At 33.6% G+C, this 14,241-nt stretch overlaps 1 protein-coding gene across 5 annotated transcripts in view; it reads left to right on the top strand.

Moving 5' to 3' along the window:
* The window catches only part of COL24A1 (collagen type XXIV alpha 1 chain), a 411,639-nt gene that overhangs the window by 94,618 nt on the left and 302,780 nt on the right, over window positions 1-14,241 (top strand). For all 5 annotated transcript variants that reach the window (XM_045064804.1, XM_045064802.1, XM_013056205.2 and 2 more), the window contains 2 exons: window positions 2,320-2,373; window positions 5,154-5,198. In XM_045064804.1, coding sequence (XP_044920739.1) covers window positions 2,320-2,373; window positions 5,154-5,198 — 99 coding nt within the window. The remainder of the gene's footprint in view (window positions 1-2,319; window positions 2,374-5,153; window positions 5,199-14,241) is intronic.

Below are 14,241 nucleotides of genomic sequence, written 5' to 3'. Positions count from 1 at the left end.
AGTCTAGGCTGCTATATAGAAATACTATAGACTGGATGGCTTAAATGACAAATTTTGTATCTCACAGTTCTGGAGTCTGAGAAGTTCAAGATCAAGGCACCAGCAGATACTGTATCTGATGATGGCCCACTTCATGTGCTATAGACAGTTGCTTTTCTAATGTAACCTCACGTAGCTGAAATAGCAGTCACCTCTAATCCCATTCATGGGGGCTCTACCCTCATGACCTAACTACTTTCCAAAGGGCCCACCTCGAATACTGACACACTGAGGACTACAGTTCAACATATTAATTCAGTCCATAGCAGGAGGCATGAAGTACATTCACATTGTTGTACAGCTATCACACCTTTCACTTCCAGAACTTTCCATCTTCCCAGACTGAAACTCCATACCCTTTAAAAAGTAACTCCTCATTCTTAGTTCCTCCCAACTTTAGGCAACCATTCTACTTTCTGTCTTGATTTCAAGGTCATGAGTTCAAGCCCCATACTGGGCTCTGCAGTGGGTGCCTACTTAAAAAACAAAACAAAACAAAACAAAAAAATATCTATTCTGATGACATGTAAGTCAGTTGAACGTGCTTGGCAGTGTTGCATTGACAGTTCGAATTGGGATATCCTGGACCAACACTGCTTTAGTAATTTTCTCTGGATTTGCTCACAGTTTTTCTTTTACGCATGTGAATGGATTTTCTTTATTTTTATTTTTCTTTCTTTTTAAAATTTAAATTCAATTAATTAACATTTAGTGTATTATTAGTTTCAGAGGTACAGTCCAGTGATTATGCTTACTTAATGCCCTGTGCTCATTACATCACATGGCCTCCTTAATGTCCATCATCCAGTTACCCTATCCCATCTACCTCTCCTCCAGCAGCCCTGTTTGTTTCCTATGATTAGGAGTCTCATGGTTTTTCTCCATCTCTGATTACAACTTGTTATATTTTTTCCGCCCTTCCCTTATGATCCCGTTTTTTTCCTTAAATTACACATATGAGTGAAATCATATGATAATTATCTTTCTCTGACTTATTTTACTTAGTTCTATTCATATCATTGCAAATGGCAAAATTTCTTTCTTTCTTCTTCTTTTTTTAATGGTATTCTACATAGTGGGCACTTAAGTAATGTTTTAGAATCCGTGATCTAGGCTCATATTACTTCAAATTTGGACCATCCAAAGAACCTTCCAATAGGTTTTCCTACATTCATTGTTTCTTGTTTCAGATGTAGTCTATATCCTGTCAATAGATTAATATTTGAGAAACACAAATGAACCTCAAGGTACTACCACATTCCCTCAAGGCAGGAGCTTTCAGTTGTCTAAAACATAAAGTCTAAAATTCTTATCTTGAAATTTAAAGGTCTCCTTAACCTAGTGTCCAAACTATCATACACTTTCTTTTAAATTAATGAAGATATTATTATTTGCCACAAAGATGTAACTTTATCCTAACATAAAATACAGTTGCATTGTTATTTATCTCCTGTTGTCAGGCCAGCTGGAATCTTCTTTAGGATACAATGCATCTTTGCTCTTCTCCAAAGCATTTACGGTTATAATGTTACCTGTTACCATTTATTACCGTTTACAAACACTTCGTGAAGTTCTCTGTTTCCACTTCCTATAATTGTTCTGCTTGGAGTTTCCTTTCTTCTCTCTCTCTCTCTTTAAAAAGATTTTATTTACTTATTTGACAGAGAGACACAGCAAGAGAGGGAACACAAGCAGGGGGAGTGGGAGAGGGAGAAGCAGGCTGAAATGTAGGTCTCTATCCCAGGATTCTGGGATCCTGACCTGAGCTGACTGAGCCACCCAGGCACCCCTGGAGTTTCCTTTTTCCATCCTCTGCTTGTCAGGACTTTACCTACTCTATATGCCTATCTCAAGTGCCAGTCTCTTATTAAGTCTTTTTTTTTTTTTTTTTTTTTTTTTTTTTTTTGCCTTTACCTTCTGCCACGTTGGAATGAATTTCCTCTTCCTCTGTATTAAGTATCTTTTGATACTCCATTCTGCCTTATATCTTAGTTAATTATATATTTTCTTCCCACTGTAAAATTCAACAAAGAAAAGGATTTGGTCTTGATTTTCATGGGTCACTGTCTTAAGTTATGGTCCCTACTTTTTTTTTTTTTTTTTTTAAAAAGATTGATCTGTAATTTCTGGAAGGAAGGTGATAAAGCAAGGAGAAGTTATTTATTCTGTTAAGCCTTAAAGTTTCATATTATTATGAAAAAATTTATGATCTCTACTTGGAATTACTTGCAGAGTAAGTATTCAAATGAAATAATATAAAGATTATCTGCTTACTTGAAGGGTTTCATTGGCTCTCCTGGAGAAGTAGGACAACTAGGACCTGAAGGAGAAAGAGTAAGTCCATTTCCTTCAAATATTATTTCTAAAGTGATATGCTAATGATAGTATTAGACAGGTAATCTTACAGAGTAAAGCAAGCCAGCTTTAAAAATCACCTACCAGAAATATAATTAAACTCTATGGAATTTTACTGAATTTTGTTTTAAGGAAGTAAGATGATACAAATGTATACAGTTAACTATTTTAAATTTAATTTTTAAAAAACACAAATTGAAATTTTAAAATAACAAAATTATATTTTATAATTCATTAATCTTTAAGCATAAACTCATGACAGGTTTAACACACAGTAATTAGTTCACCCACAGAAGATGTATTTTTTGTTTAATTTAATAATGGAAGGTAGTTTATAAATGTAGGTATGAGAAAGGTACTTTTGAGTAAAGACAGGATCTTTGCAAAATGGTTGTTATCTTAAAACAGTTAATCAAACTAGGTACAGAGTTCTGGCATTCCAACTTCATCATGTCTGATTTTCAGTGTTGTATGCAATTCATCGGTTTCTATTTGTATTCCTTCATTTTACTGCCAGTATTCAATGAAAAAATAGAATCAAACAATATTAGGTTTAGAAATAGTCATATTCAGAATTTAGCATTCAACACTATGATTGTAGGTATGCTATTCAAACCAGAATTTTCATTTCTGGAAACTGCTTTTTGCAAGTGAAATAAACCAGATTATTCTTTGCTGGGTGAATTTTTCAAATGCATAGTGTGAGTAAATTATATCACATTTTTCTTGTAATCACTTGTGAATTTCCTGACAGAGAAGAAATATTCCAAGTTTAAATGTGCTCTAGTGACAATCAAAATGTCCAGTCTTCTTTGATGAAATGAGGTGAAGATTTTCCCTTGTTGAATATACAAGTCATTTCTTTCACTTGCAGAAATATCTTCAGTGGGATCCCACAACTAAGCTACTTAATTGTCATGTGATACCGCAGACTTTCAGATCATGTTCCCAATCTGTCAAGCAAAGATTGAACTGCTTCTCATTGACAAAAGGATTATATACAGTTTACATTGTTTTACTCTGCTGCTCATGATATAGTACTTTCCTGACCTTATTTCTACTTAATGATGTAATAAATAAAGCAAAATTATATGTCCTTGAAAATGTTATCATCTTGGATTTAAGGATCCCATCACTGACTCTCATTAGATACATGCGTGTAATCATGATTATTAGTTTTGACCAGTCTAAGTGAAAATATTAAGACCTGTCTCAAATCATAAATGTAAGACCATTTTGTGATATTTTGGTTGTCATGGGTAACATGTCCTAATATTATTTGGCTACTTCAAAATTTTGATTAAAACTGTGAATAATGTAGCTAACTGGGTGTTTTTATTATGTTATAAAATGTATACATGCAGAGAAGAGATAAGAAGCATAGAGAAGAGAGAAGAAACGTAGAGAAGAACAAAAAGGGTATAATGCTAATCACTCCTGGAAAAAAATAGAAAAATTCCTGGGAGTTAGTAAAATACGTATGTGTAAATATATGGCAAAGTGCTTATATAATTTTGTCTGTAATATCCTTAGTTTTCCTGCTGAGATTTAGTAGAGCTACTAGAGTTATAAAAATTAATTACCTTATTTTTTGAAAAAAGGTTTGCTATATCAAGAAAAGATGTATAAAGTCTTAATGAAATGAGTCCTATTGCTTACCCATACATACTCTTCTGATAAGACATTAGATAAGTATTTATCAAACACTGTTCAATTGAAAGTGGATGGATTACTTCAACTAATGGTATCTTCTAACTTATCTATATATGCTGTCAATCCCAAGCTATATAGATCTGGAGGATTTCTTAGTCTTTAAGATTTCTAAGTGATTCTAAGTCTCAGTGTGATTCTATCACTGAGATATTTTGGACCATAAGTAACAGAAAAACCCAACTCAAACTGGCTTTAAAATGAGAAAATTTTTAATAATGATGGCAATGATAATAGCAAGCAGTTTACTGAATTGTTATATATATGCATACACTGTGCAAATATTTTATATGAATTAACTCCTTTAACATTCCCCAAACCCAGTGAGATAGGTACTATTATTATCATTCTCACTACAGATGGAAAAAGATGAGGCATACAGAGAGAAAGACATGTCTAAGACTATATACATGTAATAAGAGCAGAGCCAGGATTTGAACACAGATGTTCAGCTCCAAAGCTTGATATTATGCCCCACTGCTTCCTGTAGGACCAGAAATCTATAGGTTAGGTGGGATCTAGGCACATTATGATCTTGAGCACAGTGATACCATCTCTCCGCCTTGCCTTGCCGAATGTTGGCTTGACAAAGGCAGGTTTCCCATACCGTTGCAGAATTGCCAGTGTGAGGGCGAAACATGCTTTCATTTATGCCCAGCCAGAGAGAGAGGGAGACAGATGAGGTGATTGTCACCCTTAGATTTTGGAAAAGTAAGATCTTCCTGTTTATCTGGTTGTGTCAACTTTGTTTGTATGCCTACCTCTGGACAAATAACTATCACCAGAGAATGTCAGGATCCCATTTGGAAGTACAGATAGGATGCATTCCAGAAAAAAATCAGGTTGCAGATTTTATGAAGAAAAGGAGACACTTTAGTTAAATTAATATATTGAAGCTTTTCTGAATGTCATACTAGTTTAAAGAACAATTCATTTTTCTCTTCATCATACTTCATTGATTGACGTTGAAAAGGAAAAAAAGGTCTATAACATCTAACTCATTCATTTATTCAACAAATGTTGATTTTTTTTACTTTTATATATTCTAGGGTGTTCCTGGGCTCCGGGGAAAGAGGGGTCTTAAGGGAAGACAGGTAATTCAACTTTGTTTTCTGAGGTTCAGTTCAGAGAAATATAATCTAATTATGTGCATATTTCTCACCTATACAAATATAACTGTACTTGTCCTTATTGTCCACAACTATCTCATTCAACAGAATTTAATTTTTGCTACCTTGTCTATCAATTAATACCTGAAATTTTGAAGGAAATTTTAGATTAAAAAATAATGAAATTTAATGTTCCTAACCCATTTAATAGACCAGTAGAAAGGACCTTTATCCCTATGACAAAGAACTAAAATGTCACAGAAAATACATTAACAGTTTAAAACACTAATGATAGCACTATTCACCCTCCTGTTTTACACATTTTCAAAATTCCTGCTTCAGGTATTAGCTCAGAGACTAGTTCCCTACAGCTTCTTCTATTTTCAGGTTTAAGAAGATGAAGGGAAGTGAATTTTGCCAGATAAAATAATAATTTCAGAGATGAGAGGAAATTTTGACATCATCCAATACCTCCATCATTCAACAAACGAGAACACTGTGGTTCAGGGAAGCATCCTCATGACCTCCTCACATAACCCTAGCCACCTCCTTGTCACTTGTGTTGTTTTGACAGCGATCCACAGGTCTTTATTAGGATAACGCTTTTTGTGCTCACACGGTTTTCTAGTCTATGAGGAAGGAAATTGAGTTTTTCATATCAGCTTTCCTAAAATTTTGGTGTATGTAAGTAAAACCTTGATGATAATTATAAAAGGTTACAAACCTCACCAGAATATTCATATCCTTTTAAAGCATTTCATTCTTGTGCTTTGCAGGATTTCTTGAAGGTAGATTAGAATAGGTATGAATGTCACCATTATATAGGTGGGGGGGGGTAGAATGAGGCTCAGTGATGTTTAGAGACTTGCTCAGAAAATAGTGGTAAAACCAAAAGTTGATCTCGGCTCCTCTGAGTATAAATTCAGGAGTCTTTTTTAACTCTCTCAGTATTTGTGCTCTCTGCTACTCACACAGCTTACAAGAGCATGATTAATATTTTCATGACATTTGGCCAAAATATGATAAAATTATTTCTAAGTTTCACTTTAAAAATTTCAGTTTACTGGGGCACCTGGATGGCTCAGTGGGTTAAAGCCTCTGCTTCAACACAGGTCATGATCCTAGGGTCCTGGGATCCAGCCCTGCTTCGAGCTCTCTGCTCAGCAGGGACCCTGCCTCCTCTTTCTCTGCCTCTCTGCCTACATGTGACCTCTGTCTGTTAAATAAAAATAAATAAAATCTAAAAAAAAAAAAAAATTCAGTTTACTAATATAAACTTACCAAACTGTCAAGAAATTAAAAATAAGCCAACCGTTTGGTTTTCTTACATTTATATTCAACTTTAAAGCAAATCTTCTAGCATTTGTAACCACAGAAACTGCCACCATCACCATCTGCATTTTTAATTCTTAAGCACTCTGATAAATATTTTGTATGCCATCTCATTTAATTATACTCTCTTATACTGTAAAATGTTATGCTACTTCCTTTTGTTTAAGCCCTCATACACACACCTCAACAAAAATGCCTCTCTTATTACCATATACAAATATCTAATCTAAATATTCAGAAGTGGGTTGTCTCAAAATTGACAATAGGCGAAATTTATCTTCTTTATTTTTATATTCTCCATTCTTCATCTTTTTCCCCCAGTCCTCCTCCTTTCAAAGTATGACATCAGTAAAAGAATGAATAAAGTTACTTACGGTATTATATAAATTATTTCTAATGCTTCAACTGTTACGTTACCCATTAGTAATTATATTTAAGCTTAGTTTAAGACAAAATAAGTAATCTACAATGGTGGAATCTTAGGCATTGTTGAAAAAATAGAGTGTTTTCCCAAAGCTCCTGTGATATATCACTTATATAGCTACACAGCTATCACTTATGTAGCCATATTAATATGGCTGTTTTTATATAGATATTAACTTTATCTTGGAAATGTATAGGTAATTTCCAGTTTCCTGCTCCATCATGAACTCCAATTATCCATGGAAATTTATAAATAACATCTGGTTTTTTACTCCCCAGAGAATTATAAAATTATCCAACAGATGCTATTGAATTCAAAAGAGGAGTTCAAGAAAACTGTAGAAAAAGAATGAATGAATGATTACTGGGTTGATTACACTGTTCTTTACATTACAAAATTTGTAAAGTTTTATTGCTTTAAAAACATATGTCCTCACGGATTTAGATCCTTAGGAAAATTATATTTGAAAAACATATGTATCTCATTTTCCTAAATAGTGTTTATAGTAGAAAATCTGTCTGGTTACTGTACTATGTCATGTATGTTATACGTACTTTTGTTTTTAACCACAAAATGATTTGGCATGTTTATATGGAAATCATAGTACTTAAAGTTAGATATGGTTACAGCCACAAGTCAATAAGCCAAGACTGACCTCAGACACTGTTCTTAGAATAGTATCTTATGTATAAATGCTCCTCTGTGTCCTGTTAATTATAAGTAAAATCATCTTCAAATAGCTTTGACATTAAGGGCAAAAGTGCTAGCATGGGATTTTACATATTATGGGACACTTGTATTTCAATTTAGATGATTAAAATTCCATGAGAAGAATGATTACTATTTACCATTTTAATAACTGTAAAAGGAAAATATCTTTGATGAGGTACACACTCTCTGATGTAGAAAATATTAGGTGTGTGGAATACAAATTTGACCATTTTGGGGGGCACCTTATTCAATTATGTTTAGTATTTGTTTTTATGTATGATGTAGATATTCAAATACAGAGCCAGAACTAAGGCATGCCAGTCTACCATGAAGAGGAAGGAAACCAAAAATGGGAAAGAATATAACAGAAACCGAGGAAATACTGAAATCTAAAAGTACTTGTATCTAAGAAACTTTTGGCTCTGCATATGTCAAAGACAGTTACTTCCAATTTTCAGCTGACTTCGAAGTCATTCAGAAGTGTGGGTTCATGCTTTATTAGGCTGCTGCTATGTAGATCCCATGTTATTTCATTTACTATCATTAGTATGAAAGTCATCAGATGTACTTTCTAATAATCATCACTCCCCTTTAATTAATCTGATTATTCTTTCTGTATGTTAAATTAGCTCATTTCCTCAAATTTTAGGTAGCTAGAAGTATGCAGTCTTGAGAACATAGTCTAGTTTGAAGTTTAGTTTGAAGTAGTTCTTATAATGTAATTTATAGAAAACCAGTAATTCTTTTTAGGTAACTCCTTAAGTTTTATGTAATATTTTACATGGTTTTTTTTTTTGTCAAGTCTCTGAAATTAAGGACAGAAGCTGGTAAAGTACTTCACTTTCTGTATTATGTATGATATGAAACATTTTGACAGTCAAAATAGACATAGAAAAACCTCCAAAATCCAAGTTCAAGCCTTTCTAAATATTAATCATGATGAGTCTCTTTGCACTATTGAGTTGGTTTTTAACCTGTGTACTAAAGCTGTGTTTGATATGAAGTTTACCAAAATATTAATATATACATCTTTTCCTTATGTATAGACATCATATACTATGTCCATATAGTACAGAAAGATAGAGGAGTAGTACAAATCCTGTTCAAAATTGTTCAGTGAGTTAATAACATTACTAAGCTTAGGCTCTGAAAATTGTTGCTATCAATCATACATTCCTACTGCTGGCCAAATCATCACTTATTTTTGTGAATAAACACTAAGCATGGAATTAAGTTGTGTGAACCAACTTCCTTAGGGATTTTTGTATTTTTTTCAAATAAAATGATAGACTTATAAGAAAGGGATATCTTTTCTTAAATAGTATAAGTATTGTATGAACTCTTTTGAAAATGGAAACATTTCAGAATAGCATATTATTTTGGTTGTTTAACAGTTATTTAGTATTTAGCCTCATACTGCTATTTTTTTTTTTTAAAGATTTTTTTTATTTGACTGAGAGAGAAATCACAAGTAGGCAGAGAGGCAGGCAGGGGCGGGGGGGTCGGAAGCAGCCTCCCTGCAGAGCAGAGAGTCCAACATAGGGTCGATCCCAAGACCCTGGGATCATGACCTGAGCCGAAGGCAGAGGCTTTAACCCACTGAGCCACCCAGGCACCCCCATACTGCTGTTTTTAAATTTAATGTTTGGGTTAAAATTATTTCATTTTAAATCTTACTTCCCAGGAAATTTTTCCCCAAAATAAAATATTTATTCAGTGTTTATTGATTGATTTGATATTTATAACACAATGTGTTTTTATTTTTTCAAACCAGAAAAGTAGGAAAATTGGTTTTGTTGGAAACTTGGTGGATTTTAGGATCAGAGTATATAAAAGTAGTTATATTAACAAATTTTTATGTTCTTTGGCCTTATGTTGTTGATATTGGAGAAGTTTTTTTCTTCTTTGAACTATAAGCTATTTTATTTCAAGATGTAAGATAAGGTATTTACTAATAATCATTAAAATTATTTTTAAAGACCTCATGTCATAAGTTATATATTAGTCAATACTTGTGTACTTGTGCTTTTGGGTATTGAGATATTATAGTTCTTACTTCTTTCTTTCCTCCCCTCTTTCACTCCCTACATAATTACAATTGGATCAAATTCCTTACTGTCAGTTAATATTAGAGGGTGGCCATGAGGGTCTAAGTGCTATTCATTCATGCTTTTTGCTGTCTCTGGATATAATTTGAATTTATCTCAAGTACTTTCTGAGGGACTGATAAAAACAAGGTGGTAGCCGATCTTTATTGTCCAGGACTCTTTTAAATACCATAGAACTACCATTCTATTTTATAGACTTTACTGTCTTTATTTGAAAAACCTCTTGGAACATAACTGATGATCCAGATTCTTTAAAAGCATATGTCATTCACTGATTTATAATAGAAAAGAAGAATGCTATTAAAAAAAAGGAGAGAGAGAGAAGGTAGGAAGAGGTTTCATATATATTTAACATCAGATTTGATATGTATTACCTAATTGTAAGCAGCTTTTTTTTTTTTTAATGCAAAGATTTCAAACTTTATTCTGGAGTGCCACAGTCAGGAAGTTCTATATTTGCTTAAAGAAAAAAAGCATTTTAGATGGTTCCCGGATTGATTTAATCAGTATTCCCTTTGTTGTACTTAGTTAGTTATGCAAATTGGTATGACTCCACAGATCTAAAATATTTATGCCAGAACTGACTTGTTGGGATTAAAGATAAACATGAAATGGGAGCTGGAATTTACTCTCAACAACGCCTAGAAAACCGTTGTCAAACTAGAGAGTTTTTGAAGGAGTTTTTCAGACCTGATGGGAGTAGATTATAAATAATCAATTCATATTACATTAAAGTTTGACATAGAAGTATACTCTGTTTTCTTCTGATGCAAATAAAAATATCATAGCCTTGGAATGCAGACAAAATAACACCCTTAAGGCACCTGGACTTCAGAGATGTTTACTTTTCTAACTATAGAAAGCAGTGTCTCCTCTTTTTTTCTCATACATCTTTCTGTTAGAAGAGTCTATTTAAAGTAAACTGTACTTTGGCTTCTAACTCCAGTGTTAGAATTTCAGAATATAAAATCCTTCTGTTAGCCATCTGTTATTAGTTTCTATCCTTAGCCTAAGACAGTCTTAAATACATGTTACACAATAGTGTCTCAGATACACACATTTTTATCAAGAATTTAGAGAGTGTTTTCTTTGTTAGGGTCATAGTTAATTTGGCTCTAGAGAAAGTACTACTGTTGCTAGAGCATTCTGAAAAAAATGTTATTAATTTTTAAATATTCTGTCTCGTTCCGAAAAAAATGTATTTTCTGATTTTTACTTACTGATTGTAGTCTGTAGTGACTATATTTCGCTTACCCACATCTTGACATAGAAGAGACTAGGACTTTGAATTTAAACCTCCTTCCAGGTTGGGATAGATAGAGAAGAGAGATACCCAATGAACTACAGCTGATAATTTGGGTGAAGTCCTGGCAGAGAATGATTTCATAGAGATATAACACTAACAGGTGGAAATTCAAGCAGGCAGTTACTTTCAGGGCAGAAAACATAAGAGAAAATTCAGACTTGTAGGTTATCAAAGTCAAGAATGTGAGTGCAAATATGGCCATAAGACTTGGCTTGAGTTCAGGGACTGTGTTCCCTGTGTGGGAAAATGGCAAGAATAAGGTTGGAGCCCTTATGATCAAGGGATAGAACATGTATACTAAAACTGTTTTGTGGATACAAGAATAAGGCAGATTGCAGTTCCCATAATGCAGTATAAAATGGTAACCAGTCTTTAAGAACAAAGCAAGAATTTGTTTGTTGTTGTCTTTTTCTTTTTTAAAGATCTTATTTATTTATTTGGCAGACAAAGATCACAAGTAGGGAGAGAAAGAGGAAGGGAACCAGGCTCCCTGCTGAGCAGAGAGCCCAAGTTTAAAATTAGTTTCAACCAACAGGAAAATAGTTGACCCTTGAAGTATGGATCAAATTGCCCTACCTGTGAGGAAAAGAAAGGGGAAGAGACTAATGAATATTCACAGAGTACTTGACAGTCTAGCCTTTTCCTGTAATAATTGTACTTTATTTTTGAAGGATTTAAAAATATCACAATTTCGTGGTAATATGTATTCATGTGTAAAAGGTGTAGAAGCAACTACCAGGTTTTATTAGTGTTTCTAATCCTAGACAAGTTAGTCTGATCTTCTCTTTTCATTACTTAGTCTTAGAAAAAGTTGAAATCCTGTATTTGTTGATAATGCTTATTTAGTATATATATCTTTTGTGATAATTCTTATTTGTCCCTACTTTAGATTGAATACGTTGTTTCAGCATTGTTCTCTGAAAAGAGCAAAATATGTTCATAGTTAACTGTGGCCTTTAACAGAAAAATTTTGCATTGTTTTTACTTTTTAAAATTCCATAAATGTAGTCATTAGTATTTTATGGTTATTTTGGTTCTCATACTTTCCTAATTATTTTATATGCAGTATTTTTCTAATTTCTTTGTAGAACTAGGAAAATAACCATTTTACTAGACTCTCTTATGTAATAAGTTTTCCAATGTTTCAAGATATTTAGATGTAACTACCAAGTTTAGTATCTGTCCTCTAAAATATTAATACCATGCATATATTCAGTCATACCAAGTCTAGAATAGTTCTTAGTGTTTGATAATTATCATGTTTGAGTAACAGTACCATTGTTAGACCCAAGCAAAAGAGAAACTTGATCTGGACACTATACTTTTGAGGACCCTGTTATATCACAGAAGTAAATGCGTTAAAAATAAAACAAAACAAAACAGATGAGTGCCCCTGTCACTCAAGATCCAGCAGTTAGCATTGATATAATATGACCTGTAATGCTAGACAACCACTCTTATTGCTATGTATTATCTATTGCTATATAACAAGTAACTCCAAGTTAGTGGCTTAAAACAACAGTAAGTAGATACCGTTTTTTCAGAGTTTTTGTGAGTTGGGAATTTGGGGAAGCTTTATTTGGGTGGGTCTAGCATGGCATTTCCCATGAGGTTACAGTGAAGATTTTGGTCAAGACTACTATCATCTGAAGGCTTGACTGGGGTTGGAGGATCTGCTTTTAAGGGAACTCACTTGCCAGCCAGCCAATTTGGTGCTAGATTCTGGAAGACCTCATTTATTCTCCATAGGGACTTCTTTATGTGGCAGTTAGAATGTCTTCAGGACTAGAATGAAGTGATGCATGAGAGCAAGGTAGAGGTGTTGTGCCTTTATGATCTAACCTCTGTAGTCCCACTGTACTTCGATATTCTGTTGGTCACATAGGCCAGCCATGATTGAAAATGGGAGGAGACTACACAAAAGCATTAATGCTGAGAAGTGAGAATCATGGGGAGTCTACCTTTGAGGCTGACTATCACAATTTAGTGTCTTCAGGCCTCAGAGAAATTCTCCATAACTGTGGCCTTTAATCTAATGTCTGAATGCCATGAAGCTTTGTAGGTGGTACAACTGCCAAAATTAGAGACAGAAATTGTTCAAGATGGTGGTGAGGATTTGGGCAGGAAGTAGAAGCACTTAGGTAAGAGCAAAGATTAATTAATTAACTTATCTAATTCTTCTTTCAGTATGAATGCAATAGAATCCTGTATAAAGAAGTACTGTTTCCTGATAATGCAGATTTCTGTTCTCTTCCTTCTCTTTGTGTTACGATTTATGGTTTCAGAGTTAATAGAATTAGTGTAGTATTTGTAATAGCTGCACCTAGAGACTGAAATATTTTGCATTATTAAGCAATTTGTATTACTCCTAAATTTGTATTTTATAACTATAAACCCAAAATTCATGAAGCATGAATTTTGCATTAGCAATTAAATGAATATGAAATGCTAGAATGATGAAACTTTTAAAATGTAGATATTAGATTAAATTTTTAAAATCTAAAGTAAATATAACATTTTAATTAAACTAATATTGATAGTAATTATAAGTTGCCACAGAAAATAAAAAGCCATAGAAAGTCTTCAGAGAGGTGCCCTATTTAAATTTTAAAAATCTGGAAATAATGCAAGTAGTTTTTTATAAAACATTACCACTTGGTAAAATTTGCAAATAGGACTTTACACAATCTCTACTCAAAGATTTAGTTACCAATTTTATTAGTTTTCGATCACTGCATAACAAATACCACAAACTTAGTGGCTTACACAATACCCACTTATCTTCTCACAGTTCTCCTGGGTTGGGAATCCAGGTACTAATTTACAGGGTCTTCTGCTCAGGGTCTCAAGGCTGCAGTCAAAGTAACTGTCAGGTGGCTGCACGATCATCTGGAGCTTGGCTCGGAAAGAGTTCACTTCCAGCTTCATTCGGGTTGTACGAAGACATCATTCTTCAAGGGTGTAGAACTGAACGCCCTGGACTTTTTGCTGGCTCTTGGCTATAGAACACCTTAGGCCCTTTGGATTGTCCACAGTTCCTAGAGATCATACAATTCCCTGTCATATGGGAGATGAAGTCTTATATAGTATGACATGATCATATCAGGGACATCCCATCACCCGTGCTATATTCTGTTTTTTAGAATA

Source organism: Mustela putorius, unplaced genomic scaffold (genome assembly GCF_011764305.1).
Source record: "Mustela putorius furo isolate JIRA1106 unplaced genomic scaffold, ASM1176430v1.1 tig00003853_pilon_pilon_pilon, whole genome shotgun sequence".
NCBI classification, from domain to species: domain Eukaryota; kingdom Metazoa; phylum Chordata; class Mammalia; order Carnivora; family Mustelidae; genus Mustela; species Mustela putorius.
This window is presented reverse-complemented; position numbering and strand designations above follow the sequence as displayed.